Genomic DNA, 26,943 nt, shown 5'->3' with positions numbered 1-26,943 from the left:
ATCCAGATTTTAAATATCACTAATCCATAGAATAGCAAGTAGGAATGCAATCTGAAATCCTGAGAATTCTCCATTTACCTATGAAGTGTTCCAAGTCCACTGCTTCCTCTCACCTATGCCATTTTACAGTGGCGTAACACTCACAGATACGTGTGTTGTTTCTTCTGATTTATGCTTGTACAAGCTTACAGAATAGAAGTCTCTGGGTGCTTTGAAATATACATATATTTTTTTCCCCACCTGCCTGTCTAGGTCAAGGAACTTCAGCCTTTATTATTACATGCCAACCTTTATCATGCAACAATACTGACAAGCCAGGACTCATTATGCTACGTGCTCTAACACACACGTGGCCATAGCGTGGGCAGCAGCAGAACTGGCTTGGCCTTGCAGTTTACCTGAAGTCGCCCCCCCCAACTTTTCCTCAATTTTCCCAAACATATAAAATCCTTGAGAGACTGCATCAGCTGCTTGGAGAAATAATACTGGAGAAAGATCGTTGTGATCAGGGAAAGATTGACTCGACCATTAGTAAAAACGAGTGAAGAAAATCCAAATTTTCCAAGGGAAGTGTTGCTGGGTTTTAGCCTATAGAGCTTTGAGCTTTGAAGGGAGTCAAAACTGTTCCAGATTTGACTGTGTGTGATTCACACTTTGAGAACTGATGGTTTCACCACTGTAATGGTACGCACCACCCCACATCCCAGAATACGTTCAGTTTAAAAAGCAGCTCTCTGTCTGGAAACCACATTTGATTACAGCAACCCTGGGCAAAATCCAAAATCTGCTTGGATCAAGGAAAAGTGCGTCACATCAGTTTCAGCCCAGGACCAAGACTTGTCACATCTCTTGCAGATTGGGAGGAACTCATTTTCCCATTTCCCCTGGAGTTGGGGGCTGGTGAAGATGAAGCCACGCAAGGGAAATTGCTTGGCCATGCACAGAGGAAGCATTCTGCGTCCTCTAGTTTCCCTTGCTCAAAGGCACTGATCCTGGCTGAAACCCAGAGCCTGTTGGTACAGACCCAGCTCCCCCTACTTCTTCTATTAGCACAAAATCATCAGTGGAAAGAGACATATCCTGAGCAACTGCGAAACTCACTCTTGGACACTCCCATATGGAGCAGATAAGACTGAAATAAGGGTCAGAAATAAGAAGAGATGGGGAATGCAATAGTCTGCACACTCCCTATATAGCGAGGAGAAAGGAGAAAGGGAAAACCAAAAAGAAATAAGAAAAAAAGAGAAAAAGAAAGAAAAAAAAAAAAGAAAAAAACCTACTCTGTCACTGGTAGGTAGAATTTACCGTGACTATTATAGTCCCTAGCTATTTTAAACTACTGTTTTCCAGGATTTTAGCCTTAAAAATAATAAATGAGGAGTTATAAAGGTCTGAAACTGCAGCCTAGAGCTGAACATATGGTGAACTAATGTGTGTGAAAACTTCCTTGTCTTCTTTGGCTAATGCCTCTCTTGTTTTACTAAGAACATTCTTGTCATGAAGCTCAGCTTCCTCTGACAGGACCCACCGACTGTGAGGGTGGCAAACAGCAACAAGCTTTAGTTGTGACCAATGCCTGAGGAAGAGACAGCCAGCCCTTCATGTTCTTGGGATGACGCTTTTGTCAGGCCTGAAACATTTATCGGTTCTCAAGTGAAGTAAATGCACTTTCCCACTAGGTCTTTTCTACTCAAATGAAAAGAGAGAATGTGTCTTACATACCCCTTTGTTTAGAAAGTGTTTAGCACTGGAGCATACCTGACACCCAGCTATTTACATAAATCAAATCAATTCTCAGTAGCCCCAGGATGTTTCTGGGATAATGCCACTGAAGCCAGCCTTGTTTTTTCAATTTGAACCATGTAACAGAGAGTCGAATTTGGCACCAAGTATTAATTTCTCACCTAGGAGGATACATTACAGCAGAAGGCATCAGACATGCTGTTCGGTAAAGAACACAATTACAGGGGACACTTTAGTAATGCATTGTGTTACTGTAGATGGCACTCATTCCTTGTCTGTACATATCATTCACGCTGTGACTGCATCGGTTTTATTATGTAAATGCATCATGGCAAGCACTTTCATATTTGCAAGATGATGCAGATCACTTTCTCAATGAACGACATGCGCAACGAAGCAGCAATATGGGAGCTGCACACCAGGACAAAAGAAATCAATGTATTTAAATCCTTACCCTGCAGGTCTATCACAAGCAAGGCGATATGCTCTTCAGACCCCTCCTCAGAAAGGAGTCACTGTCATGCTTTCTCCAGCCCCTTTTATTTCCATAGATCTTTCCACAAAACTCCTTGTGACAATAATTGTCATTTCACAGGGCAGAGCAGCACTGGAAATATTCCTCATTGAATCAACTGAGATCTTGCTGGCAAATGAAGACCTGTAGCCATCACACACAAAGACTCCTAACTGTGTATTTGTTCAACTGAACTGAAAAGCATTTTCTTTTAAGGGTTTTCCCTTAATAACCACTCTGGGTCAAATGCTTCTCATCCAGTGAATTAAAGCAGTACAAGAAGGAATGCTATGTAGGTAAGGTGCTGAGACGGGACTTCATTTATTGGCATTAAGTCATTACCCGCAAACACAAAATTCCTGAGCAGGCTGAGACCAATGGTATGAAGTTCAACAAGGCCAAATGCTGAGTCCAGCAGTTGGGTCACAACAACCCCATGCAGTACTAGAGGTTTGGGGAAGAGTGGCTGGAAAGCTGCCTGGCAGAGAAGGACCTGGGGGTGTTGTGTTGACAGCCAACTGAACATGAGCCAGCAGTGTGCCCAGGTGGCCAAGAAGGCCAATGGCGTCTTGGCTTGTATCACAAACAGCGTGGCCAGCAGGACCAGGGCAGTGATTCTCACTCTGTACGCGGCACTGGTGAGGCCACACCTCAAATACTGTGTTCAGTTCTGGGCCCCTTGCTACAATAAAGACATTGAGGTCCTGGAGCATGTCCAGAGAAGGGCAATGAAGCTAGTGAAGGGACTGGAGAACTAGTCTTATGAAGAGAGGCTGAGGGAACTGGGGTTGTTGAGCCTAGAGAAAAGAAGGATGAGGGGAGACCTTATCACTGCCTACAACTACCTGAAAGGAGGTTGTAGCAAGGTGGGTGTTGGTCTCTTCTCCCAAGTGATAGTTGACAGGAAAAAAGGAAACGGCCTCAAGCTATGCCAGAGGAGGTTCAGATTAGACATCAGGAAAACTTCCTTCACTGAAAGAGTTATCTGCTACTGGAACCAGCTGCCCAGGGAAATGGTTGAGTCACCATCCCTGGAGGTATTTAAAAGATTGGTAGACGAAGTGTTCAGGGATATGGTTTAGAAGTGGACAGGCGTGGTTGGACTCGATGATCTTAAAGGTCTTTTCCAATCAAATGATTCTATGATTCTTTCAATCTGTATCTTTGATCCTTCTTTAAAAATGAGGAGAAGCTTTCTCCTTACCTGGCTAGTCTGCTAGCATGAGTTTCTTGAAATGGGAATCAGGTTGTCCTACGTGTGTGTACATCATCCAGTACAATCACGCAGTGTGTGCCTCGAACCACCACCACCACCATTCGAACAGTTACTATGGGGCTCTTTAGACTGCGTGGGATCAGCAATCACAAGAGGCTTTGCCCAAGCCCTGACTTTAATATGTGGTCCCCTGTGGCTAGGTAGAGATGTGTACACAATTGCACACTTGTACACATTTAGTTATATGAAATAATACACAGAATAACTTGTTGCAGGATGCAAAATAGCAGTGGGGGAAAAGGAAGACAAAATTAAGTACAGAATTAAGTACAGCATATTTACTAGTAGACATGACTAAAAATATTGACTGTTCTTCACATCTGCCAGGCACATTTATCACCCTGTGGTATAGGAAGGGAGATGATAGGGAAGTGGGGACATGCCAGCTAACCTCAGGCACTTGTCCAAGCACAACAAGAGATCTGAGGTATGTGCGAGGGTTGAAATTCCATTATAAGTTTTAAATTATTAAACACTACATGTTTGGAAGCTCATTCCTTCCTATTACTTTTTAAATAATTAATCTGTATTTACATCTATTGAACTTCATGGAGCTATACACATAACAAATTTGAGTCAAGTTGTAGCAGAGAGATTTTTTTCCTGTCTGACAGGAAAATGTTTCTTACAAATGTTTCTTGTTGTATACAGTAACTTCAGCTATGAGGGATCAGTCAAAAACTAAATCCAAGCTACATGCTGTACATCACAGGCACATGTATAAGGGGTTTTCTATCAAATTATTCACAAGTAATCAAAACACTAAGAGAAACTGTAAATCCCCAGAGGAAAAAAATGTGCTTCTAACATTTTAGAATAGCGAGAAGAGATTCGAGTTGGAAGAGAGTAAACCAAAAAACTGCATGTCTTTTTCCTGTTGAACATACTCATTATGTTCAAGTTAATGCTATTAGTTTCATGTAACCCACAGCAAATTTTGATAAAAACCCCACATTCCTGCAACTGAAAATACATACCTCAAAGCCTAGAATAATAGATATAATAGAGTAACAGAACGTAGAGCAGGAAAAATAGTCTTCATCTAGAGTGCTTGTCTTCCTACAACACATTATTTCCCTCTATTTACTTCTGGTTCAAGCTGAACAAGCTGTTAAATACCCAGTAGGTTTCACCTAACTGGAACTACACGTGATACACCAAAGTGAATAACCAACACTGTTCAAACGGGCCCTTGAAACTGTAGCTCTGCCCTGGGAAATGAATTTGTAGCAACGGCATCAGGATTACATGTTTATTGTACACGTGATTTCCAGCTCAAGTTAGCTTCTGTTTACGAGTAAGCAGATATATATGCATTCACTTATGCACTTCTGGACGGCATTCCTACAAATTCAGTCTGAAAGCCCAACTAAGTTATTTCCTTTTCAAACAGCATTACTACTAATAGAGATGCTGCTGGCCAAACAGTTCTTTCAATTATAATAAGTGGAGCAAAACTGCCTTCAAACTGAGATCCCAGTTACACCTGCACAGTTATTCTGCAAGTTAATTATATTGCACAGGGGTAAATATTGAGGTAATGCGCTCTTCAGAGTCCCCATAATGGCAGAAGACCTATTAGGGAGAGAAGAAAGAAACTAACTTGACTTTCAAATCCCAGGCTGGCTTTGCAAGGAATGGAGCAAAAATATCTGTACCTGTAGGTGAAACAGCGGTGTGTTAAGAGATCATGGAAAGCCAGTGTCACTTTGCAGGGGAATGGTTCACTGAAAAAAATTCTTGCAATGTTCTTATTTTGTAATTGTTATTAAAAAATAAAACCAAGGAAACCTAAATCAGGGGCAGGCATTGGATCCAATAATGACAACTCTCTTGTTTGCTCCTTTGACCCGTGCAGCTCTAATTCAGAGTCCTGAGGACAGAAGCTGCATATTTCTGAAAGGCCAAAGACAAACAGGGCTGCAGAAGAAGGGACCACAAGGTCAGGTTTCAGTGAAAGCCAGGCTTGCATGCCAGGCATGGAGATCAAGGACTGACTAACTCAAAGCACAGGAAGAATCAGCGCTTCAGATGTCAGCTGTTTCAAGGATTACAGGCCCTCCTGTTTCTGGTGTCAAGGTAATAATCAGAGCAGTGGATGCGTGAGGCTCCTTGCAGTGACGGCTGAATGTGCAGCCCTCGATTTGGATTCAGTTTGGGGGATTTTGTTTCTTTTTTAGACAAAGCCAACAGCACCAAGTATTCATATTTCAGGACTGGTTTAAGGATCAAACTCCATCTTACTTAATAAAAAGATGAATAAGATTCAAAGCAGAAAATTATATGGGAGCTTCATGTACAGTAGGTGGAGAGGCAGGATACTGTGACTTTTTATCAAAGGTAGTCATTTAGAGACTGCTGCTAATGACAGCTTCTTAAAAATGCTCCCCCTCCCCCCTTCCCATAGTCATGTTTTCACATAAATCCTGATTTTGGCGTATTACTTTATTGTGGACACATCTTTTGTGTACTGGATGGCTTATGCAAATTAACCAAATGTCCTATAAATTAGTCTTGAAATGCCTGGGATAATGAACTGCTTGCATGGTGAGCAGTGCACAGTATTCAAAGAAGGATTCTTCACAGGGTGAGAGAGCAGGAGAACGTTACAGATGTGCCCAGGTTGTACAAGGAGGTGCGATGATCCACTGGCATCTTGCTCCTCACCCTGAAAGGCAACACTGTCTGACTAGAACTGAAAGATGCAATGCTGGGGCATACCTAAAAACTTAAAAACACAGTAATTATCTAGTAGTCAGACAATGCATTCCTAGCTGCTGAAGCTCAAGCCTGCAGATCACCTTAGGAGATTTGGCCAACACATTTAAATTGGTTGCAAGACGGATTTTCTTCCCTGCATAATTTGGATTTTCACTGAAGGCTTTTTGACCTATATTATGTATGCGAACGGTGTTACATTCAGTGGTTTTTTTGGAGATGTGCACTTGCCTACCAAAAGTCATACCTCCCTTGTCTTCCTTACCTCAGATGGAAAATGCTTCAAAACTATACTCCCAGCTGTATTTTTAAAAAAATCGCTTTATGCCAGCTGCCATTTTCTTACGAGGTGTAGTTTAAGAGCAAGCTTTATGTACAAAGGACTCGTTCTCTACTCGTGACTCAGGCAGTGCTGTCTGAGGTGCATGAGGTAAATGATAATAAATCAGACGACAAATCAAAAATATACCGCTTGCTTTTGGTAATTGGCATTCCACCTCTAATAATTACATCCATATTGGATTTGTGTGCAGGCACCTTCATTTGCAATATCACAATAATTCAATAGCATTAGCACTGAGAAGCAGATATGTGAGGGAGAAAGTGCCATTAGCATTACTTGGCAACAATGATAGCCTTAAAGATGCCTTTACCTTGCATTCCTTTATTTCATTATTGTCACAGAACTAAAGTGGGGAGGCGAGGGAAAGAGGATGGACAAGAGGGATGAAAACTGGAGATGCGTTTTACAAATGCGATGACTCCCTCGCCTGGGATACTTCTTTGTTTGCTATTCATAGATAGCATAGGAAGCTCCTCAAAGCACAAAAGACTGCTATGCAAACAGTAATAAAGCTGACTCTCTGCTATCAGTGTTGTTAGGACAGGGTGAGCAGTTCGGCCAGCTGCTTGAAGCTTTGCAGTGATCATGGCTATTCTGATTCGGAAGTGTTTTATCGCAGCTGACAAACATGTAGACAAAAAGGATGAAATAAAGGTGAAGCAAGCAGAAGGAATTCATCGTCTCAATTCCACATGAGATTCAGAAGGGCAATCGTGCCCATTTTATGCAAGGGGAGTAGGGAAAAAGAGAGATAAAGTGACTTGCCCTGGGTCATGGGGAATATCTGTAACAGAGCTGAGGAGTTACCAGACGTCTCATTAAGGCCTCGTCTAATACCAGGCATCGAGGAAACCTTCCTCCTAGGAAACTCAGGGCTTATATTCAGAGTCACAAACCACCCAGCCTGGTTGTACTAAGAAATCAAGCTGTGAACAGCAACAGAGTTTTAGAGGGCAAGAATCACATTTAGTAATACCTGGGCATCACAACATTTAGGGAACAGGACTTTCTATAGCTAACAGCACCAAGGAGCCAAAGACTACAGGAGCTTCGAAAGCAAGTAGGGACATAAAGATATGTGATGTAACTTATTGTGGATCTGGGGAAAGAAGATAGTTAAACTGAGAGAAGGGAAAGATAGTAATGGAGCAAGAGAGATAGTGAGAAGGAGAAGAGAGACCAAAGGAAAAGTTGCAAGGAGCAGAAAACCAAAACCAAGGGACAAAGATGATTTAAAATGGAAGAATAGCAGATACGCTTAGGTGACAACAGCTCAGCTGGAGTGCCTCAGGGATGATCCCTGCCTCACTGCAGCTTTCAACAAACACGCACCAGCTTGTGTGAATTCTGGATGGAGGAGCAGGATTGTGCTGGGGACAGCCGCAAGACAAGCAGCCCAAGGAGACAGGCTCCTGGCACAAGGGTATGAAGGCAGGTGAGGCGCAGCAGCCATGCCCCCAAGTGCTCCACTCTCCCTGCTCAGCATCTGCAGTGAGGGTAATATTAGTAGCAGCTGTTTCAATAATGTTTTAAACCTTCCTGCCCTCCTTTTCAGAGCTCCAGTATGTAGATTCAAATCCCTGGGTATTCACAAGCAATTATTTTCTAATGATGCCAGAAGCAAAGCTTCCAGTCCTATAGCTTCAAAAAACCCTGCCCAGCCATGCTCTGCTGACCTTTTCAACACCTAAATATATACGAGATACCTAAATACAATAATTGGCTAAGTATAATGCTGGTGTGAGCCAGAGGCCTTTTACGAGAGGTGACACAAGCCCAATCTAAGCAGGAAAGAAACTGCAGGAACTCCATCCTTGCTGGTTTGCCCCCTGTGTTCAAAAGCTTCTCTGTTGCTTGCTCCTCTCCTGATTTTCTGTGATTTTATTCATGTGCATCCCAGTGTTAGGTTTCACAGTAGATGTTCTTAGCTGTACAAACTGTGCTAAGTGAGCTTACCAGAATGGCAATATCGTGCAGGAGAGAGTACTTTTGCAAGGGCAGCTCCAAATTCCTCTTTTCGATTGTTGCACGGAGACAGCCTACCATGCTGTATAAAATATAAATGTTTGTGGCCTTGCAGATAAGCTAGATAGACAGCCAATCCATCATCATGACTCCACATCACCACCTCGGTGAAAGGATAAGGAGCAAAGCTGATGGCTTCTGCACAACAAACAAACAAGCAAGCACAGAGACAGTGTTTGCTCATTTCAATGTGCAAAGCTGACTTGTTTAAATATGAATATGTTGCTTATAGCCAAATTATAGTGACAGCAGCCCTGTGGCATCTATCACTGTTTGCACTTTTGCTAAAAATACTCACATTGTCTCTTTATTTTTTTAGATGCCACATCTGCAGGTAGTTTTCACTTCTCTCACCCCATCTCTACCCGTTACCATTTCCTCCACCCTCCAGGGTATATCACGCTCAAGAAAACACTGAAGGTTCACATGTTGTCACAAGAACCTGAAATCACCTCCCTGTCCTGACCAAAAGTCTGTGCCCTTTTCTCTCTCCTTTCCTCACTCTCTCTGCTTATTGGCAGTGGTGCCAGGCACAGCTTCAAAGCGCCCCCAGCGCCTGCACTGAAGAGTGAGTTTGTCTAAAAGGGAGCACACACTCTAGAGACTGTGAAGTGGTTTGTCTCAGACCACGTCGTGATAACGGCTGCTTCTCCATTTACAGAATAGTGAGCAATTTTCTCCCCCACCCCGAAAGCCTACAGCACGCTACTGATACACGTTAGAATCAAAGCACTGGTTGGAGTAACTGGGAGATCTTTTCCATTTCTGGCTTTTCACAGTGTATATACTCAGATGAAACACTTGTCTCAAATTCAGGGTGACCTGCTCTGAGTCAGGCTCCTTCCAGAGCTCAAACAGGCACTGTGTTTACAGCCATGAAAAGGAGCAAATCCCACCCAGAAAACAAGCAGCAGTGAGAAAACTCACTCTGTGAAATCTAAACACTTCCGATGCCTTCCGAGTGCTGCAATCCAGGTAGATCTTTTAAGACAGTGCTATGCAGAGTTCCTGGAGGATCAACAAGGTCCGGGCTATTTTGGATTTACCATCTTTGCAGTTTTCTGACACCCTTGGCTCAGGGAGGTCCCCATGCCTGCAGCAGCTCATACCTCTGGCATGGGCACTTGCATTCATGCAGATGGATTTTGGTGCAGCACCAGGGCTTTGCACACTAGGGATGTGGTACCTCCACAGCACTCCTGTTGTGGCACCACACTGTGGTACCGATATTCAATAAGTGACTCTGAAAATAAGAGGCTTCCCAGGCCACACAGCATTTTGCTACCTCATCACCTAGGGACAGCCAGCCAGCACAGACCATGAACTGCAGCACTTATCAGTTTGTGAAAATTCAAAAGTGACATTTCCACTTCTGCTCACAATGTACCTGCACTAGTAACAATCCTCAGTGTTTTACAGACAAGCTATTTTCCCCACCATGTTAATCAGATTTGCTTTCAGCAGGTGTTTCTAACAGCACAGGGGGGAAACTGGGCCAAACTCATCTACGTGATGACTCCTCCCTGCAGTCACACTGACTCAGTTGAGCTGGAGGCAAACAGTGGTGGGATTATAGTAAATTTGATGGAGGCAAGCACGGCCGGCTTTCCAAGTATTGCAAGGTACTGCAGCTCACCCAAGCAGCTTGCTGTGGTCTACTCAGTCCCCATCTCCTGGCTAGGTGCTGAGTTGGCCACAGAGGGACAGCAGCTCAGGGACACCGAAGGGACACATCTCACCAGGAAGGCAGCGGAGAGAAAAGCTCTCTGCTCCTGGAGAGAAAGAAGCCACCACTTCTTTCACTGCTGCTGAGTGGTGACTTAGTGCAGCTGAGAGGTCCTTGAGGAACGATTTTGATAACCAGTGTGGGCAAATATCTTCATTTATATGGGGTTGTGTCAGCAGGCAGGCCCTCTGGTTATTTCCTTTCACCGATCTTCAGCTAATCTGGTGTGAACTTTGGACAGCTTTTACTCATCCAGACCTTGTCTGTGCCTCGCTCCTGGGGAGACTTTTAGCCCTAGTTTGTGGCTGGAGGAAGAGACCTAAAGCTGGACTGCTGGACTGTGCAAGCACATCAGCTACAACTCCTCATTAAATCCGTGCAGCCTGGCGACAAAGAAGGATGACAGCATAGAGCCCTATGGCAATGCACCAAGCACACCTGCTGGGGAGAAAAGCACAGCCTCCTGCAATCTCTCAGAAAGGAAGATATAGGATACACGTAAGATAAGACCAGACACACTTCCCAGGCCCTGCACTACGCCTGTGCATGTAAGGGTATGTGTGCACCGGCCGAGGACACTGTTCCTCCCCAGGCATATGCTCTGGCAGGGGCACCGCATGCTGCAGGCTTTTCTCATGGCATTCCATGTTACAATTTAAATGTGAATACTGAAGGATCTGGTGGTTTACATGAGATATAGTCAAAGATATTTATTAATACAATGTGAACAATAACTGGCAAGAGAAGCATTTACCATTTTTCTCTACTTAGTCAGTCTCTTAGCTCTTTTAGTTTCCAGCATCCTTTAGCCTGTCTCCCTTGGTGCTGGGCCAGCTGTAACAGGATTCACCAGCACCATGCCCTAGCACTGCCTTCTGGCATTACATAAACCTACATTTGGGCCCGATTCTCACCCACTTTGATGCTCCTTTGCACTACTCCAACAGCAGAAAGGAGCCTACATGCACGCCACCTTTTGAGACTTCTTTACATTGCCAAAGTGATATAAGAGCAGTCCCATTTCAAGCCAGAATCTGGCCCTTTGCTTAATGTGTTTAATAAATAGAGCTGCTGTTTGAATCTCAAGACAGAGACAGGGTTGGTAACCTAGAGTGAGCACCAAGTGCTTTCTTCCCTTGGCAGTTGGGAATCCACATTGTTAGAAAGTGGAAATGTATTTTGTGCATTAGCTTCCTAACCACAAAAAAAGTCTCTCAGAAAGTGACTAGTTCCCCATCTTAACTAAGGAGACATTAATTTCAGTGGCATGTGCAGCAATGTTCATTCAGGACAGGCCACAGGTGGGCAATTATTCCTCTGCCTGTCTAGAAGCACGTTTATTCCTCATAATAAGAAGTATTAGTACAACATAGAGTTTATTGCTCAATTAAGAAAGTGACATGCAAAGAGTTACAGCCTCTTGTGGAAAATACAGCTAGAAACTAATTTTTGCAGCTGAATGAAATACCACCCTCCTCCCCATCAGACACACAAAACCTACGCAACTTAAGAGCCAACCGGCAGGTATTTTAGGATGAATATTTAACCAGCCTGTACAACCAAATACTGTGTTGTATATTAAAGCTCTGGACTACAGGTGCATTCCTTTCTCTGTTTAAAACATTTTTAATTGATCATTGAGGTACTGATCAAAAAGAAAAATAAGCACAGGACTGAATGTTGGTCCCAAGCATAAACAAAGCTGTGCCTTGAGCAGAATCTGACAACATTGTGCACATGCACACTTTGATCATTGCTCTGCTTGCTTCAGTTACTAAATGCATTGCCTGGGCAGTCAAATTGTTTTTAAAAAGTAAATCTCGGAACCTGTTTTCTCTTATTGTTTCTGATAATAATTCATAATAAATTAATTTCTCTGCAAATACCGAGGATGCTGTTGTTAGCTATTTGGAGTATAACACAACATTAAATAATAGATATTGCTTTGCACTTCTAACATTTTAATCTCAATCTCAAACTGCATGCAAAGGCAATTAAATAACAGCATCCCCATTTCGAAGCTGGAGACCAGACATCTAAACACAAAGTCAGCGGATACCTAACTTCAAGCACAGAAGCAGCCAGTCCCCCTGCTTGAACTGAATGGCTCTACATGCAAGCTTAGACATATGAAGAAATACACAGTTTAGCTGATGACTGTAAATGTGTGGTGTCATATCTACTTAATAAACAGACATAGGCACAGCTAAACATGGTTTAACCAATCCTACATTAGCACCTAATTACTTTGAGTAAATCACTCTCTAGAAGTGCTTGCCTTCCTCTGTTAACTATCAATGGGACCTAGAAAGAGAGTCCAGCCCAGATGTCATATACTAAGATGTTAGTTAGGCACATGAATTGAACCAAGTCCTAAAACAGAGTGCTGTGGAAGTGGGAAGAAATGTGGCACAGGCAAAAACCAGACTGAAACATCCATTGCCTCGTTGTGAGTGCAACTGAGAACATCTGACCACCTGAATCCCACAGGAGTGCTAAACTGAGGGGTATCAATCACAGGGAGGCATGCATGGTCCTTAAAAATTGAGAAGTATCTTCTGGCATGATGAAGGTTTCACTGAAGTTGTTAGTGCTAATTTGGTGCAAGGTGTACAGCATGGAAATAATTCAGATTACTATAAGCAAAATAGACCCTGCCTGTAAAGAAAGCTGTGCTCAAGAAATTGCTGCATGTTAATCTGCATGTACACTCACCTGAAAGACCTCAGTCTGCAAAGGAAAGCATTAACAAGAAAGTGTGTAGGGACACTTCTTCCCAGAGAGAGAGACAACAGCACATCAAAATCACACTATGTAAGACAATATTTATAAAAATGTTGACAGTTATCAACCCCGATTTGACTTAAAAAGCCATCAAAAGCTCACTTCTGCAGAGCATTTTTGGACCTTTTAGCTGACTAAATCACCAATTTAGAATCTGTCAGACTTCGTTATGCAGACTAAGTGCCCTTCCATGGTTTCATTTGTCATGCATTAATATGAGAGCATTGGTGATTGTATCCTCTCAAACAACTAAAGCCTTTCTGCCATTACATAGTAAATTTTGTTCTTTCTAGCATTTGGAAAAAAACCTCAACACAACAGCAACACGGCTTAGTTGCTATGCAAACACTTAGAGCCACTGCATAGGGATCAGTTCCACAGTTTGGTTTGTTTCAAACCAAGCCAGGCAAATTATGCATGGATGTGATCTGATGAGGTTTTCCTGCTTGCCAGTTTCTCTCATCTACGGGTGAAGGGTGGGCTCACTCCAGACCCTATGCAATCCCAATGCACTTTCCAGCTTGATGCCTGGTGCAGTTACAATAATCAGTACCAACAGGCAGATTTATTATGAATACTGGTAGGAATCTTTTTTCTCTCTCATTGACTAGATGTGACTCAAAAAGTTAATGGTAATTGCTCTCATCTTCATTTAGCAATGAGAGAGAGAGAGAAATGGGAGCAATTTGCAGATCTGAGAACAGGTCATTACAGGTGTGTTATATTAGTGTATTCATGAGCCCCCTGGGACAGCCATGCTGCGATATCCAATAACTTTCTTAATGTGTAATTACACACCATTGGACTATAATTGATTAATTGAAAAGAGAATGTAGGCAGATGCTAGGCCAAGGCTGCTGCTGCTCATTAAATGAATATGTCCTTGCTTCTTTTTAATAAGTTAAGTGGACTACTCAAAAGCAATTAAGTGAGAACTCAAATTCATTAGATTTTAAGTAATTATTGGTATTAACTTCTACAATAAAATGCAGGATTTATATTTTGGAGGGTTTTTTCCCATCCCAAAAGCAATATCTCAGCATCACTACCGAGATGTAAAAACAGCGTCTGCTACAGACAGCCACAAGATATGCACTCCTTGCAGACAGATTTTCTTCAGTGATACCTGTGTGACATGAATCTGCCTCCTTGGAATGTCATTCCTGGAAGCTCTGCACAGTCCTACAGATTCCCAAAGAGAGGAGGCCACATGCTCAATATTCCAGAGCAACCCCAAGCTTCCACGCAGTCCAGCTGAAAGGTGGTCGGGCTCTTTTCAACCCTCCTCCCCATCGGCTGGATCTTAACTCTGAGAAATAAACGAGCACGGGCTCCTGGTTTTCAAAATCTTACCAACTTACCACTATATGTTGGCTCTTAAAAAGATCAGTGCCTTCAAACTCTCTTCTATTTTTAATGAGAGGTCAATGCATGCAGCAAGATATGGCATAAACCAACTGCACTGTTACAGAAAGTCATGCTGGTCTACATCGCCATCTCTTCAGACCTGACAAAAACCATTCTCATTAACACTCTGCATGAGCGAAAGCCAGGGTCAGAGGGACCAGAGCACCAGGGGACCAAAGCTAGTTGTCTGCCCTGACACTGCTGCTCCAGGTATGGCTGTGGCACGATGTGGAGCAAGGGATGACTCCTTCCAGGTAGCTACCAGGATGCCCCGCCTGATATTTTCCCCAAGCCCTACTGAATCACCTGCATCTCCTGCACAGACCCCAAGGAGAAAATATTTATAGCTCAGGGTGACGACTTTGGAAATTTTTTTTCCAATTTATGTGGAAGGAAATCCGATGAATTTTATTGCACTGCACTTCACTTCCTTTGGAACAAGGCATATCTTTATTCTTTAATGTTCCATAAAAACTGTCTGAATTTTATTTAAATGGGTTATGAATGCCAGTTTCATAAAGCAAAGCCACGACTCCCAACTGGTTTTCTTTCCAAGGGATACAAACATGCTTTTTTTTTTTCAGTTTTATAGAGGTTTGATGGCTAAAAATGTTTTTCAGGCATTTTTTGTTTAAAATTTATTAAAATTGTTCTTTAAAAGCAGCCTGCTAAAAATGCAGTTTCAGCTAACAGTTTCTGAATTTTGTACTTGTCTAAATTCCCCATCAATAAAAACATTAGTATTTTTTAAAAATCATTTTTGGAAAAGCAATTTTTCCATGAAAACATGTTTAATATGAAAATTATAACTTCGGTAAACACATCAAATGAGGAAAGCAAGAGTTGAAAATAGAGGAATACAACACAGCATTGCAATGAGGAGAATTTAACGTTGGAGAAATTATTCAGAGGTCACCAGTAATTGCACATTTATTAATAAAAATTTTAATGCTTGTTCTTAGGAGGAAGATGACAGAATTGGAGCTGTAATGAGGTTTTAATTATTTTCCTTTTTAACAAATGCATTCTGCTTCTCTTTTGAAATAATAATAACCGTGATGTTAAAAACTAGAAAACATGCCTCCTTCTGAGGAAAGGCAGGCTTGTGTTCACAAAGTGTCAACTGTCACATCCTAAAATAATGCTCATGTATTGGTATGAAAGCAAATGCTAAACTAGAGACACCAGGGTGAAGTTGCTTGCTATTTCTAGCATACCCGAGGCAAGTGCTGCGGGAAAGGGGATATGACTTGCTCTCAGCTCTGAGAGGCCAAACACCCACCATCAGTAGTCATGGTCATTCCCAGATCTGACCCATTCCCGTTGCTCATCTTCCCATGCTGCCCAACCCTCTCACTGTCACACCTTTTATTTCATCTCTTCTGCTGAATTGTCTGCCTTAATTAGGTTCACTGGACCAAAAAGGCGGAGATTATGCAGATCTACCAGGGGTACCGATCTCCTTGTACGTGAAGCCACACCCCTGGCCATGAGGGAGCTTCGTTCCTTTTATCCCCATCTCCTTCTCTTCTCCTCTGCTCCCCTTGCTCCTGGGGATTTTATAGCTTGTGTTTATGTATCCCTTGGAACTGACAGAGACACCCTCTTTGCTGTTCTCAAGAGTTAATGGTGCTCCCCTGCCACCTCTTTAACGTTGTAGGTCACAGTCACTCACTAACCCCGAGTATAAAAGGAGTGAGGTTTGGGTTTTATTTCCAGTAGAGGTGTTATCTCAGATTTGCTGTGACAGGGTTGTGTTTTCTGCAAGCTCCTACACCTGGTCTCTGATTGCAGCCTTCAGCTTAAATGTTATTAACAAAGATCATGTTTGCTATACTTAAAATTAGCTGTTAGCTGGCCTACAGCAATTTTTCACCAGAGAAGGGGAAGATGTCTCAAAGCAGCCATTTGCCTTTTCTTATCTACAGAATACAGGGTGTCATTCAGAGCCCACTTAAAGGGAAGGATCTTATTGATTTCACTGGGTTTTGGATCAGAGGTTGTGGGGTCCTAAACATGGTGTGAGTCAAGAAAAAAGAAGCACATTTCTTTATCAGGATGGTGGTACAGAATGAAGGAAGGGAAACAGAAGGCCTGAAGGACCAAGGAAATCTCTTGAGACCCCCAGGAAGGCGTGCTGTGCCTGCAGGAATAGGACCCAAACCTCCCAGGTCCAGCCCATGCTGCTGTAATGCAAGCAATGGCCTTCACTTCTGTTATAGAGTAGAAAAACATTTAATTAAAAAGCAGGGCAAGAAGGACACAGCCCATGCGCCGGGCAAGACAGTGAACATATTTGTTCGAAAAACAGTAAATAGATATGTGTAGACAGGCATAGAGCCTATCATTTCCTGGGGACAGCATATTGCAGGGAGGCTGGCAGGCTGCAGCTCTGTATTTGGTCTGGCGTTACCCTGGCGAGATGCCTATCGGGGTGCAGTTGCTGCACCAGCCAGTGCCCTGCAGGTGCCTACATCAGTGCCCACCTTGCAGGGTCAGCCAGGGCTGTTGGAGTTCTCCTCTCCTCCCAGGGACTGCAAATTTGACTGTTACCTAAGCAGTGCACTTTTTCAGTGTGTTTGCCCAGTGTCCATGGACTTCAACAGTCTTTAGGAGTGTGCATTAGGTGAATACCACATGCCTTTCATTCAGCCTGGCAACAATTAAGAACCAAAAAGAACTACAATAATTTTCCCTGGTTTGTAGCCCTTGCTTAAAAAGAAACCGAATGAAAGGTTTTTTGGTGGGGTTTTAGGGTAATTCTTTCTTAAATATTCTGCTATAAATCATGAACAATTTCAATTTTGAAAATGAAACATTACAGGCGATTAGTCTACAATATGACCTAAGCCTCACTGCTATTTCAGTCTTAAGAAAGGTTGAATTTCATGTGGCCAAGATTACTGAGGTTTTAAGAACATCAGCATCAATTCACTGCTACAATTGCTTTGCTCAATACTTTTGTTCCAGAGCCGTAACTACCATTCTGACAGCTTTCTGTGCCTGATCCAAAGTCCCTGAAACCAATGGTGGGCTCGCCGCCGGCTGTTGTGGGTTTTGCATGACCATTTCCCTAAATCACTGCCTGCACCACAGTGCAGCTGATGGAGCAGTATTGGTTGCTCTTGGACTGTGGTGGCAAACTGAGCAAGAAACTGATGAAATCCATCAGTAAACCACCAAAAAATAGCACTAGCAGTGAGACACAGCAAACGTCAAGCGGTGCTGCAACAGCAGTAGACAATGCTGTGGGGTTTAGACTCTTGGCAGGCCTAGGTACCAGTCCCTATGACCTGGAGTTCTGCGAGGTGTCACAGCTCTCATCTCCCTCTCTCCTGGTCAGCAGTCCCACCCCAGCTTTCTGGATGAAACCTCTGTGCATCCCAAACCCTAGACCAGGATGAAAGAAGTGCTCTCCCTCTCCTTCTATCAGTTTGTACCTAACAGTGAAAGAAAAGCCAGGGAGAGCTACAAGTGAAAGAGCCTTTGCTTTCTCTCTCTTCTCTGCTAAGAATAAGGAGGCAGCATGGGAGACAAAAAAGGTGGAGAGGCAAGAGAGGGGATGAGCAAAGCTATCTCTTGCTAATCAAGTCCTCTTTTGAGGGCGCTGTGATTATAAATGGACTGACACATATTTTCTTTCAATATTGAAACACCAACAGGGAGCAGTTTTGATTGATGCTGTGGCACAGAAAATAAGCCAGGTACCTTAAAAAAAGAATTCAAATCTCATTTTCTGAAACCAAAACTTTCACGGCCTTTAAAGGATACCGATAGACATATTTACATTTAACTTAACTACAACTACAAAACCTACTGGCCTTATCTGATCACAAACATTCTCAGTGCTTTTTAAAATTGTCTTTTAGGTACGCAATCTTTCCCACATTCCAGTACCACAATGCTGCAGTTAACCTGCCTGCATCCTTACTGCCCTGCCTGGATACCCCACATGTGCCACGCTCCTTGTCTCTGCCTCTGGGGCTGGAACAGCAAAGCAAAGCAATATGAATTCAAACTAAGCATCAGCTGTGTATCTCTGACTCCTCTCAGCCTTGCTATAGCCTCCCCAAAGGCCTTCTGCTTGTAGGAGAAAGTTTCTGCATTTCAGCTTTCAGTTGTAGATGTGTTTTCAGAGCTTTCTCTGCTTTTCTTAGTGATTAAGGATAAATAGCCATAGGTGAGTTTGAATTTTGTGTCTTCTACACAACAGCTTCCAAGCATTAAGACTCCCTTCTAATTCATTGCATACCGGAGTCAAGAATTTATCCTCCCAGAGCAGAATTACTATGAGCAGACTTTTTTACTTCAAAGAGAAAAAGATCATAATTTTCCTGCAGGAAAATCATGGAACACAGCTGGGTGTGGGACTGGAAACAATTTTTTTTCCAGAATGTTTATGTTTTGTTTCATTATTTGTTTGCTTTACATATAATCCCATAGCAGTAGGTGGTACTCTGATCATCTCCATAAACAAATGATCTGGAAAGAAACCTGGTGTTTAATTTCCTTAACCCATCAAATCCTCTTTTGCTCATACAGCTGCACGCCAATCTGAAACCTTGACTCAATATTCTGGGTAACTGGTGAGGGGGTGGGGAAGGATGAACTGTTGGTTTTTCTTTCCCACTTTTGTTCAAAGGCATCCAAGCATAGCTCTTCCTACCCTGACTAGCCTGGATAGATGCCAGATGGATTTTTCCTTTCTCTAGGCAATGGCTCAGGAATTTCAGCCATCTAGAGCCAGGGCTGTGGGCTTTTCACTGGCCTTTTCACTCTAGCCTACCCTTTCTCCACAGTTAATCCCATCTCTCTCCCACATCCACTATTATCTGGAATGTATTGCTCCTTGACAATCAGCTTCCAGAGAACTAAATTCTGCCTTTTCCTTCTGGAAACAAAGAGATGCGCCTGAAAGGAAAGCTTCCAGCCACTCATGGAATAAGAAATTAAAATCCTGAGGCAGCGTCAATGTGAGAAGAATGGACAGCCGGTCAAGACATGATGCTGGGCTGGCTCTTTAAAAATAAATACGTTTTATGTACTTCCCAGTATTTATTGTGGGTAGCTAAACTTAAGAAAACATGATTCTCAAAAATACTGTGAAGTTCACAAAGAAAATTCAGTGTCCTCATTGACTAAAGTATCTTAATCAGTTTGTTTTCTATAACAAATGCCATGAAACACAACATTAAATATCTGGATTTAATGCTGGAAATTAACACCCTACCCTAATCCTGTAACTGCATAACAGCTTTATACACCAACCAAAATCTTACATTGACACTGCTTCTTTTGTGTCCAGACTCTTCTCAGTGTCCAGACGCTGCTCTGGACATCAGAAATTTTTTTTTCACAAAAAGGGTCATTAGGCACTGGCAGAGGCTGCCCAGGGAGGTGGTTGAGTCACCATCCCTGGAGGTGTTTAAAAGACAGGTGGATGAGGCGCTCAGGGGCACAGTTTAGTGGTTAACAGGAATGGTTGGACTCGATGATCCTGGAGGTCTTTTACAACCTAGTGATTCTGTGATTCTTCACATGCAGAACTATCCGAAGGGGAAGTTTCTTTTGCCTGAATCATATCTCTTTCTTCCTCCTATTTCCTATCAAGCTCTCCCTCAAAAACAACCAAAAAAACAATGAATAGCTCACTAATCAAAACTTCTCTTTGGTTGAGGAGTAAGCAATGAAGAAAGCATAAAATTTGTAATACTGTACATTACTATGCTTTCAATTCCCTCCAAATACTGAGGAGTTAAAATCCACCATGTGCGCCTGTGACCTCAGATGTTAAGATTCAGCTGGTGTAGAAGGGCTTTTGTGGGAAAGTCCTGGCACACAGATCCAGCAACAGCGCCCCAGACCCTGGATCCCACCCAGCAGCACCTCCCAAGCACAAGCATTTCCCAAACAGAGGAGCTTGTGCTTGCTGGAACAAACCTTCCTGGAAAATGGTAGCCAAACCCTAAAGCAAAGAAAGCACTCTTGAGCTGAAACCTCCAATTTCACCTGACAAGCTATTACAGTACTTACTCTCAAATGCACTGAGAAAATGCCATGGGTTTCCTGATTCTCAAAAGCATAAACAAGTTTTGCTTTCACTTAAAAAATTTCAGTCTTCACTCGGCCAACATCTGACTGAGAGTCTGACTCTGAGTACGGTTTTATCATTGGGAAAATATTTTCCTAGCAGAAGCAAGCTGCCCCCACTCCTCTCTTGTATTTTCCCCCCCTCTTCCCTTCCAAGGAGACAATTCCTTGCACAAACATAGGAATACTGACTATTTTACGAAAATGATGCTGTATATATGGCCATTTCCTGTAAAATTCACTTTACTCTCAAGCATATTTTAACATAGCATTGTTTCCAAATAAAGTAAAAATACAGAAAGAAAACCATTGCTTCTCTGCAAAGCACATAGCTTCTTCAACAAATAACAACACCACTTCCCTCCCCACCAAAGCCTAGGCCCAGCATTGTATTTTCACTGAAAGTTCCTAAAAGACATCTTTAAATATAGCAGAGGTACATATTCATGATTTATCTACTTTTTTTTCAATACAAATTGAGTACAAATTACATCCCTGCCACTTTTGTTTCTAAAAGAACAGGAAAAATAAAACTATGACAAATTGCTTTTATTACTTCCTTAAACAAGAACTGAAACTTGTCCAAAAAAGCATAAGAAAGACTAACTTGGATGATTTGAGCTTTTGCCAGGTACAGAAGTGACATAATAGAGCAAAAACTTAAATGCATATTCATAGAGGAATAATTAACTGGGCTTTAAAAGAATGCTGGATTTTAATAGCACAAAGAGGGTTAATTAGTTCATTGATAGCTTGCACTAAAAATAAAGCAGATTTTCAATTGAAATAATACATGACTTATTTTATGTCATGCTGTTGCCCAACTCTAGTCCTGAACTCCTCTGACACCAAGAAGCCTCATTGATTTCAAGGGCTTCTTGATATGTTGTGATGATTCATCAGGAGTGATTTGACCAGTGGCACAGTAATTAAGCATGGCCTTGAAGAAAGAGTTTCACTTCTTTGGCACAAGGATTGTGACTGCACTGGGAAATAGCTTGTTGTTTGTCTGGTTTCCTCCCCTCAGAACATAATCCTGCTGCCCCTGAGACCAACAAGAACTTTGCAAGGGGCTTAAGAGTAAACAAGGTCAGTTCTTAAGGTTTACATTGCTTTTTGCTGGTAAGAATTATACTGCGAACTCACTGACCCTTTCGAGTGACACCTATGGCTCTAAGAAGTGTTGTCATTACCTAACCAAGGGGTTGGCTCAGCACAGGAGATGCTTGGGGGTAGGTGGCTCTATAAGCCCAGTAGTGAGGCCAAAATGTTTTGTGGTCTGGCCAGTGCCAGAGTGGGGACTGGCCACCACCCATGGGCTGCTACCCTCCACTCTAGGCTTCTCTGATCAACTGATTTACTATGAAGGCCAATTTCAGCACTGGGTTCCATCAGCTCATCTGCTCAATTTCACTGGATGTTGCACTTGGGAAACTAAGATTAGCATTTAGCCCTGTACCCTCTACAAGGAAGGCAGATATGGGTTTTAATGCAGAGGAAACGCAGCTTGTTCATCCACTGCCACTCTCGCTTCTGTAGTTACATGGAGGAAAAAAAGTGGTGTCGTTTCAAAATACAACCCTGTGTTCCAGCTCTCCACAAATATTTCCATTTAGCCAAACGATACATTTTACTGAAGTGTGGCTGAGAAGAAAGGTGAATGCAAGGGAGAGATCTATCATCTAAAACTCCCTTTTCAAAAGCCATGCGTGAATCTTTCTTAAATGTATTACAACTCTTTCTCTGTTTACTTTAGACAAACAGAAAAATTCATTGTGGAACACTCATTTTCGCTAGCTAATTGAGAACATTAGGTCCCAACAGATTCATTTAATAGAAATATAATAGGCATTCCTGCTTGCTTTTAATCTTGCCTAGCTGCAAATGCTAAAATGAACAGCGAATTAACCCTGCCTTGGAACGGAGATCCTTTCACAGCTGATAACATCTCTCTTCTGGCTTGTAAACACTTCAGGCTCCCTGTACGTGCTTTCCTGGCTTTTGATTTTTCTGGAGAGGAGAGGAAAGGAGAGGAGAAAGGAGAGGAGAGAGGAGAGGAGAGGAGAGAGGAGAGGAGAAAGGAGAGGTGGGGAAAGGACGCATCTGCTTGCATGCAGCTAGGAAGGGATGGAATAGTGAGCTGTAAAGGGCGTACTGCAGAATGAAACACAGCACTGCTGCCCAAAACCAAGGCAGAGTTAAAAAGTGGATGGGAGAGTGAGTTTTGAGGTGCCTCGAGGGGAGGGGAGGGGTCCTTTCCATGCATCACCAGCCACTGCCTGTACAGCTCTCCCTGATTTACCGCGCGAGACTAGGTAGTACGATCAGGCCATTCACATGCTGTCATCAACTATATGAGATTTTTCAAGCAATTTGAGATGTTAAATTGTTCATGGATAGCAAAACTAGCATCAGAACACTAAACAGACAAAAAAAAAGCACTATCATATTTCATAATGTATGTCATAATGAACAAAAGCCTTTAAAAAAACTGTTTTCACTGTGCTAAAGTAACAATCTAGACTTGTTGTAAGTATGTTATTCTTACAAGTAGTTCGCAGTTATTCTTGAAGGCAAGTCTTGGAGTTTCCTTAGCATAGTGCTGCTGGGGAAAATTTTCAGCATGTCCATCTTCATCTCTAGCCTGAAGGGAAATATAATGGCCTATTTAGGGACTTACAAATAATGGAAGGAAAAAAATAGCTAAAAGCATAACAGCTCAGATCATTAAGACAGACGGGAATCCCAAAATACAACATTATTTAAAAGTTTGTTTAAATACGCAGTACATCTTTTAGATACGAGAACTTGGGATGCTGTTTTCTTACACAGCTTAGGTTGAACATGCAAATTCATTGCACTGTAAATAATTAGAACAACAAAAGACAAATCCAAAATGAAATATTTGAGCTGGAAACTGTGAGTAACTCAGGGTTTCAATTTACTCCATTGCATTTTTCAGGATTACATCACATATGTACTCAATTAAACTTTCTGACATGCTTAAGCAATCCCTATATATTGCACATTTATTTTCAGTTTAACAGCAAGGCCAAAAAAAATTAATAAGCTTATATATTCGTAATTTTCATATAATAGTATTATAGATAAATGAATTTCCTCTCCATGTTTAAGTGAAGCTTTGAAAGGAGCAATCACCTAGAGAGAACAATGATCCTTCAGTCAAATGCGGTCAAAATATTTAATGATGAAGACACATTAAAAGTTACCAGTTATTTGGAACTACACTGTTAATTAAGAAAGCTGAAGTTTCAATGGAGACATTACCAGAGCCCATTAGCAATCCTGCTTGCACATAGTATTTTTCCCTTCTCATCGGCAGTGTTTTCTGCTTTTGAGTTAAAGCAAAAAGGAGAAGCAGGTGAAAGGAGGAGTGTCAGCAATACACTCATTACACTGTTCATTTGGGTGACACTTGCACTCCGTTCCGCTCCATCTCATCTGATCCCTGACTGTTCGCTCTCTCCCTCTCGCAGCCTCCCGAAATTCACAGCTGAGCTGTCTCCCTCACATATGGCTTGCATATAATTATGTACATTCCATTTTACACTGCATTAAAATGATGAGCTCCTGGCTCCCTGCCAACCTATTTAAATCAGCCCCTGCCCAAAGAAGCCAGGGAGAGGAGGAGAGCAGAGGGGGGGTGACAGGGGGCGGGGGACGAAGGGAGTGGGAGAAGGAGACGGGGTGAGGAGTGGGTAGTCCTGCTCCCCGTCTCTCCAGCTGCCCTGCGTCCCTCCTGTACGTGGGGTGCAGGGGTCCAGGGATGCCTGGGCGCAAAACACGCGCATCTCAGCGGCTGCGGCAATGCTGGCACATGGCTCCCCCTTCGCGTGGCGTGAACTGCCTGTCGTCGTGTGTCACACTCCCGGCACCCAGGCTTTTTCAGTGTTGGCATTTATGAAAGATATTTACACCTTGTAGGCTCTACGGCTTGTTTGCCTTCAAATAGGCTTCTGCCTGTCCCCAGGGAAACGGGGTGGGAAAGGGGGGCTGCCGATTAACAGCACTGGGGACTTTTAGGAAAATGTGCACCTCATTGAAAGCACATGGAGTTCAGCGAGCGTCAACCTGGGCCTCTGCTTCTCTGCCACAGGGTGTGAACAAACTCTGCTCAACAGAAAAAACTATTTTTTAAGTGTAAGGTTTGTCCAAAATGTTTTAGTACCTACAGCTGATGATTATTACAAGAAGCAGGAAGTGGGAAATGTGTTTTATTTTGTACGCTTCATAGCAGTTTATAGGTATTTTCCTTCACTGCCCTCAAGAGCTGCAGGGTGGAAAATGCTTAAAATTTTTCCTTCAAACCACAAGGAAGAGGCAGAGCATTCCTGAGCACCTGAAATCACTATTATATTGACAAAGGTTTAAATGTATTCTTCTAATTATTGGTTTGAAACTGAAACCTTGCCCACACAGTAAACCTACCTCCCATGCTGTCTGGAACACAAAGTCCAAATTTGACCATGTTGGTTCTTTTTTTTAAAAAAAAATCTTATTTTGAAAACAAACTTTGTCCTTTCTTCTTCAATATGGAGAAGCAATATGGGCAACTCACTGAAGCCCTTCCAGGTCATCTAGAAGACAAGTGGGGGGTGAATGCCTTAAAAATGCCTTGCACAAACAGAAACAGACCTGTCAGCTTGGGATCACAGGTGCCAACAGGAATGCTCAGTGACAGTGAACTGGTGAGATGTTGCGTGGGACACAGGTGTTATGTAGGGCTCTGAATGCTATCAGTGCCCCCAGACCCTTGAAACTGTATCTTGGCACTATTCTAGACATCAGGCACGTGATGGCTGGCACATTGTAACCTGCCAGTGACCCTGAAGTATTATCTCAGTGCACGCACACACCTTGTAAAATGAAATGGATATCAGGGTGTTTGTGCTGCGGGTGTCAAAATATAGAGACAAACCCTACCGACCTTGACCCGCTTACCAAAATTGCCAGTTATACAAAAGCTATTCACTCCTGCTGATGGCAACATGCCCCCCTTCACTGATCCAAATCTTATTTTATTTAATTTTGGATGTCTCCCAAAAATTCCTAGTCTCAAAACCAGTTTAGCTACATAATGCTATCATTTACTTGAGCAGCAAAAGTAAACCTAGCTCAGCTAACTGCTTTCTATTGTAAAAATTACCTGTTCTCAGCAGTCACGGCTAATTCTTCAATTGCTTTACATGAATTCATTACTACCATCTTCCAATTATAAATAATTTGCAAAAGGAAGCACTCTTACAACATTCGGCACTGTTCTAAGCATACTAAAAATATGGCTCAGAGTTTATCTTGCCACGGCAATACTGTGATATGCCTGTATCTACACTGACTTACTCTCAATCATTGCTGCACACCAGTAAGCTACTGCTTCAGCTCCCCAGCATCTCGACCTCACTCACAGCAGGCTGGTTATCTACAGCTTCTCCATCAGGCCTGACTGCCAAGGGATGTTTTTCACCTGCTACTGTTTAAGCAGAAGCAACTTCAAAAAAAAAACCAAGCCAAACCTGTTAAGTCTCTGGGTTTTTTAAATGCTTTTAAACTGCTAAAATTGTTATAGAAATACTCTCATCAAAAAACAATGTATGTCCAAGTGTGAGATGCAATGGATTGCATATGTGGAATATAAGGTAGAACTGCTCTCACAGCACATTTTCTTCCAGAACAAAAAAGGCTCCAGCTCCTGTTCTGAGGCCTGGGACCACAGCGAGCCCCGCTAGTTTTATCAGCATAAAACTGCTGCAACTTCACTGTGGCAGCACCTCTCCTGGGATTTACTGAATCTCCTAATTCAATAGCCTCTGCTGGCAGGTAGCCACTTTCCTGTCAGCTGCATGGGATCCGAGAGCGAAACCTGCCCCGCGCCGGTCCATCGGACGATGGGCTGGATACGACAAAACCAGTAGTACTTCACTGCCCTGGCTACTCCTGGAGAAGAGAGCATGTTACCCAAGGAGCAGTGCTGGCAAGGAAGATCTTGCAAGGAAAATGCAGTCGACTTGGTGTAGCTGGCTTGGCTACAAGTAAGGTCAGCCTGATGACGGGTTGCATGGGAAATCGTGGCCTTTAATTGCAGCTTAGATATAAAGAAGCCCTTCTTAACGATAGGTACAGAGAGCAATGGAGCAGATTGCCTAAGGAGACTGTCAAAGCCCCATCACTGGAGTTTTTTAGGAGCAGATTAGGCAAACATCTGTCAGGAATGACATGCTCAGAGTAGCTCCTGACATTGGGGAAGCTGGGCAGATGAAAATATCTCCTTTCCCAGGTCCCTTTCCTCTCTGCTTTCT

At 42.7% G+C, this 26,943-nt stretch overlaps 1 protein-coding gene across 3 annotated transcripts in view; it reads right to left on the bottom strand.

Annotated features, from left to right (window-relative positions):
- The window catches only part of SOBP (sine oculis binding protein homolog), a 120,953-nt gene that overhangs the window by 28,337 nt on the left and 65,673 nt on the right, over nt 1–26,943 (bottom strand). For 2 of the 3 annotated variants that reach the window (XM_069851680.1, XM_069851682.1), the window contains exon 5: nt 23,175–23,270. The exons of the other annotated variant lie outside the window; for it this stretch is intronic. In XM_069851680.1, coding sequence (XP_069707781.1) covers nt 23,175–23,270 — 96 coding nt within the window. The remainder of the gene's footprint in view (nt 1–23,174; nt 23,271–26,943) is intronic. 3 annotated transcript variants of the gene reach the window in all.

Source organism: Phaenicophaeus curvirostris, chromosome 2 (genome assembly GCF_032191515.1).
Source record: "Phaenicophaeus curvirostris isolate KB17595 chromosome 2, BPBGC_Pcur_1.0, whole genome shotgun sequence".
NCBI lineage: Eukaryota > Metazoa > Chordata > Aves > Cuculiformes > Cuculidae > Phaenicophaeus > Phaenicophaeus curvirostris.
This window is presented reverse-complemented; position numbering and strand designations above follow the sequence as displayed.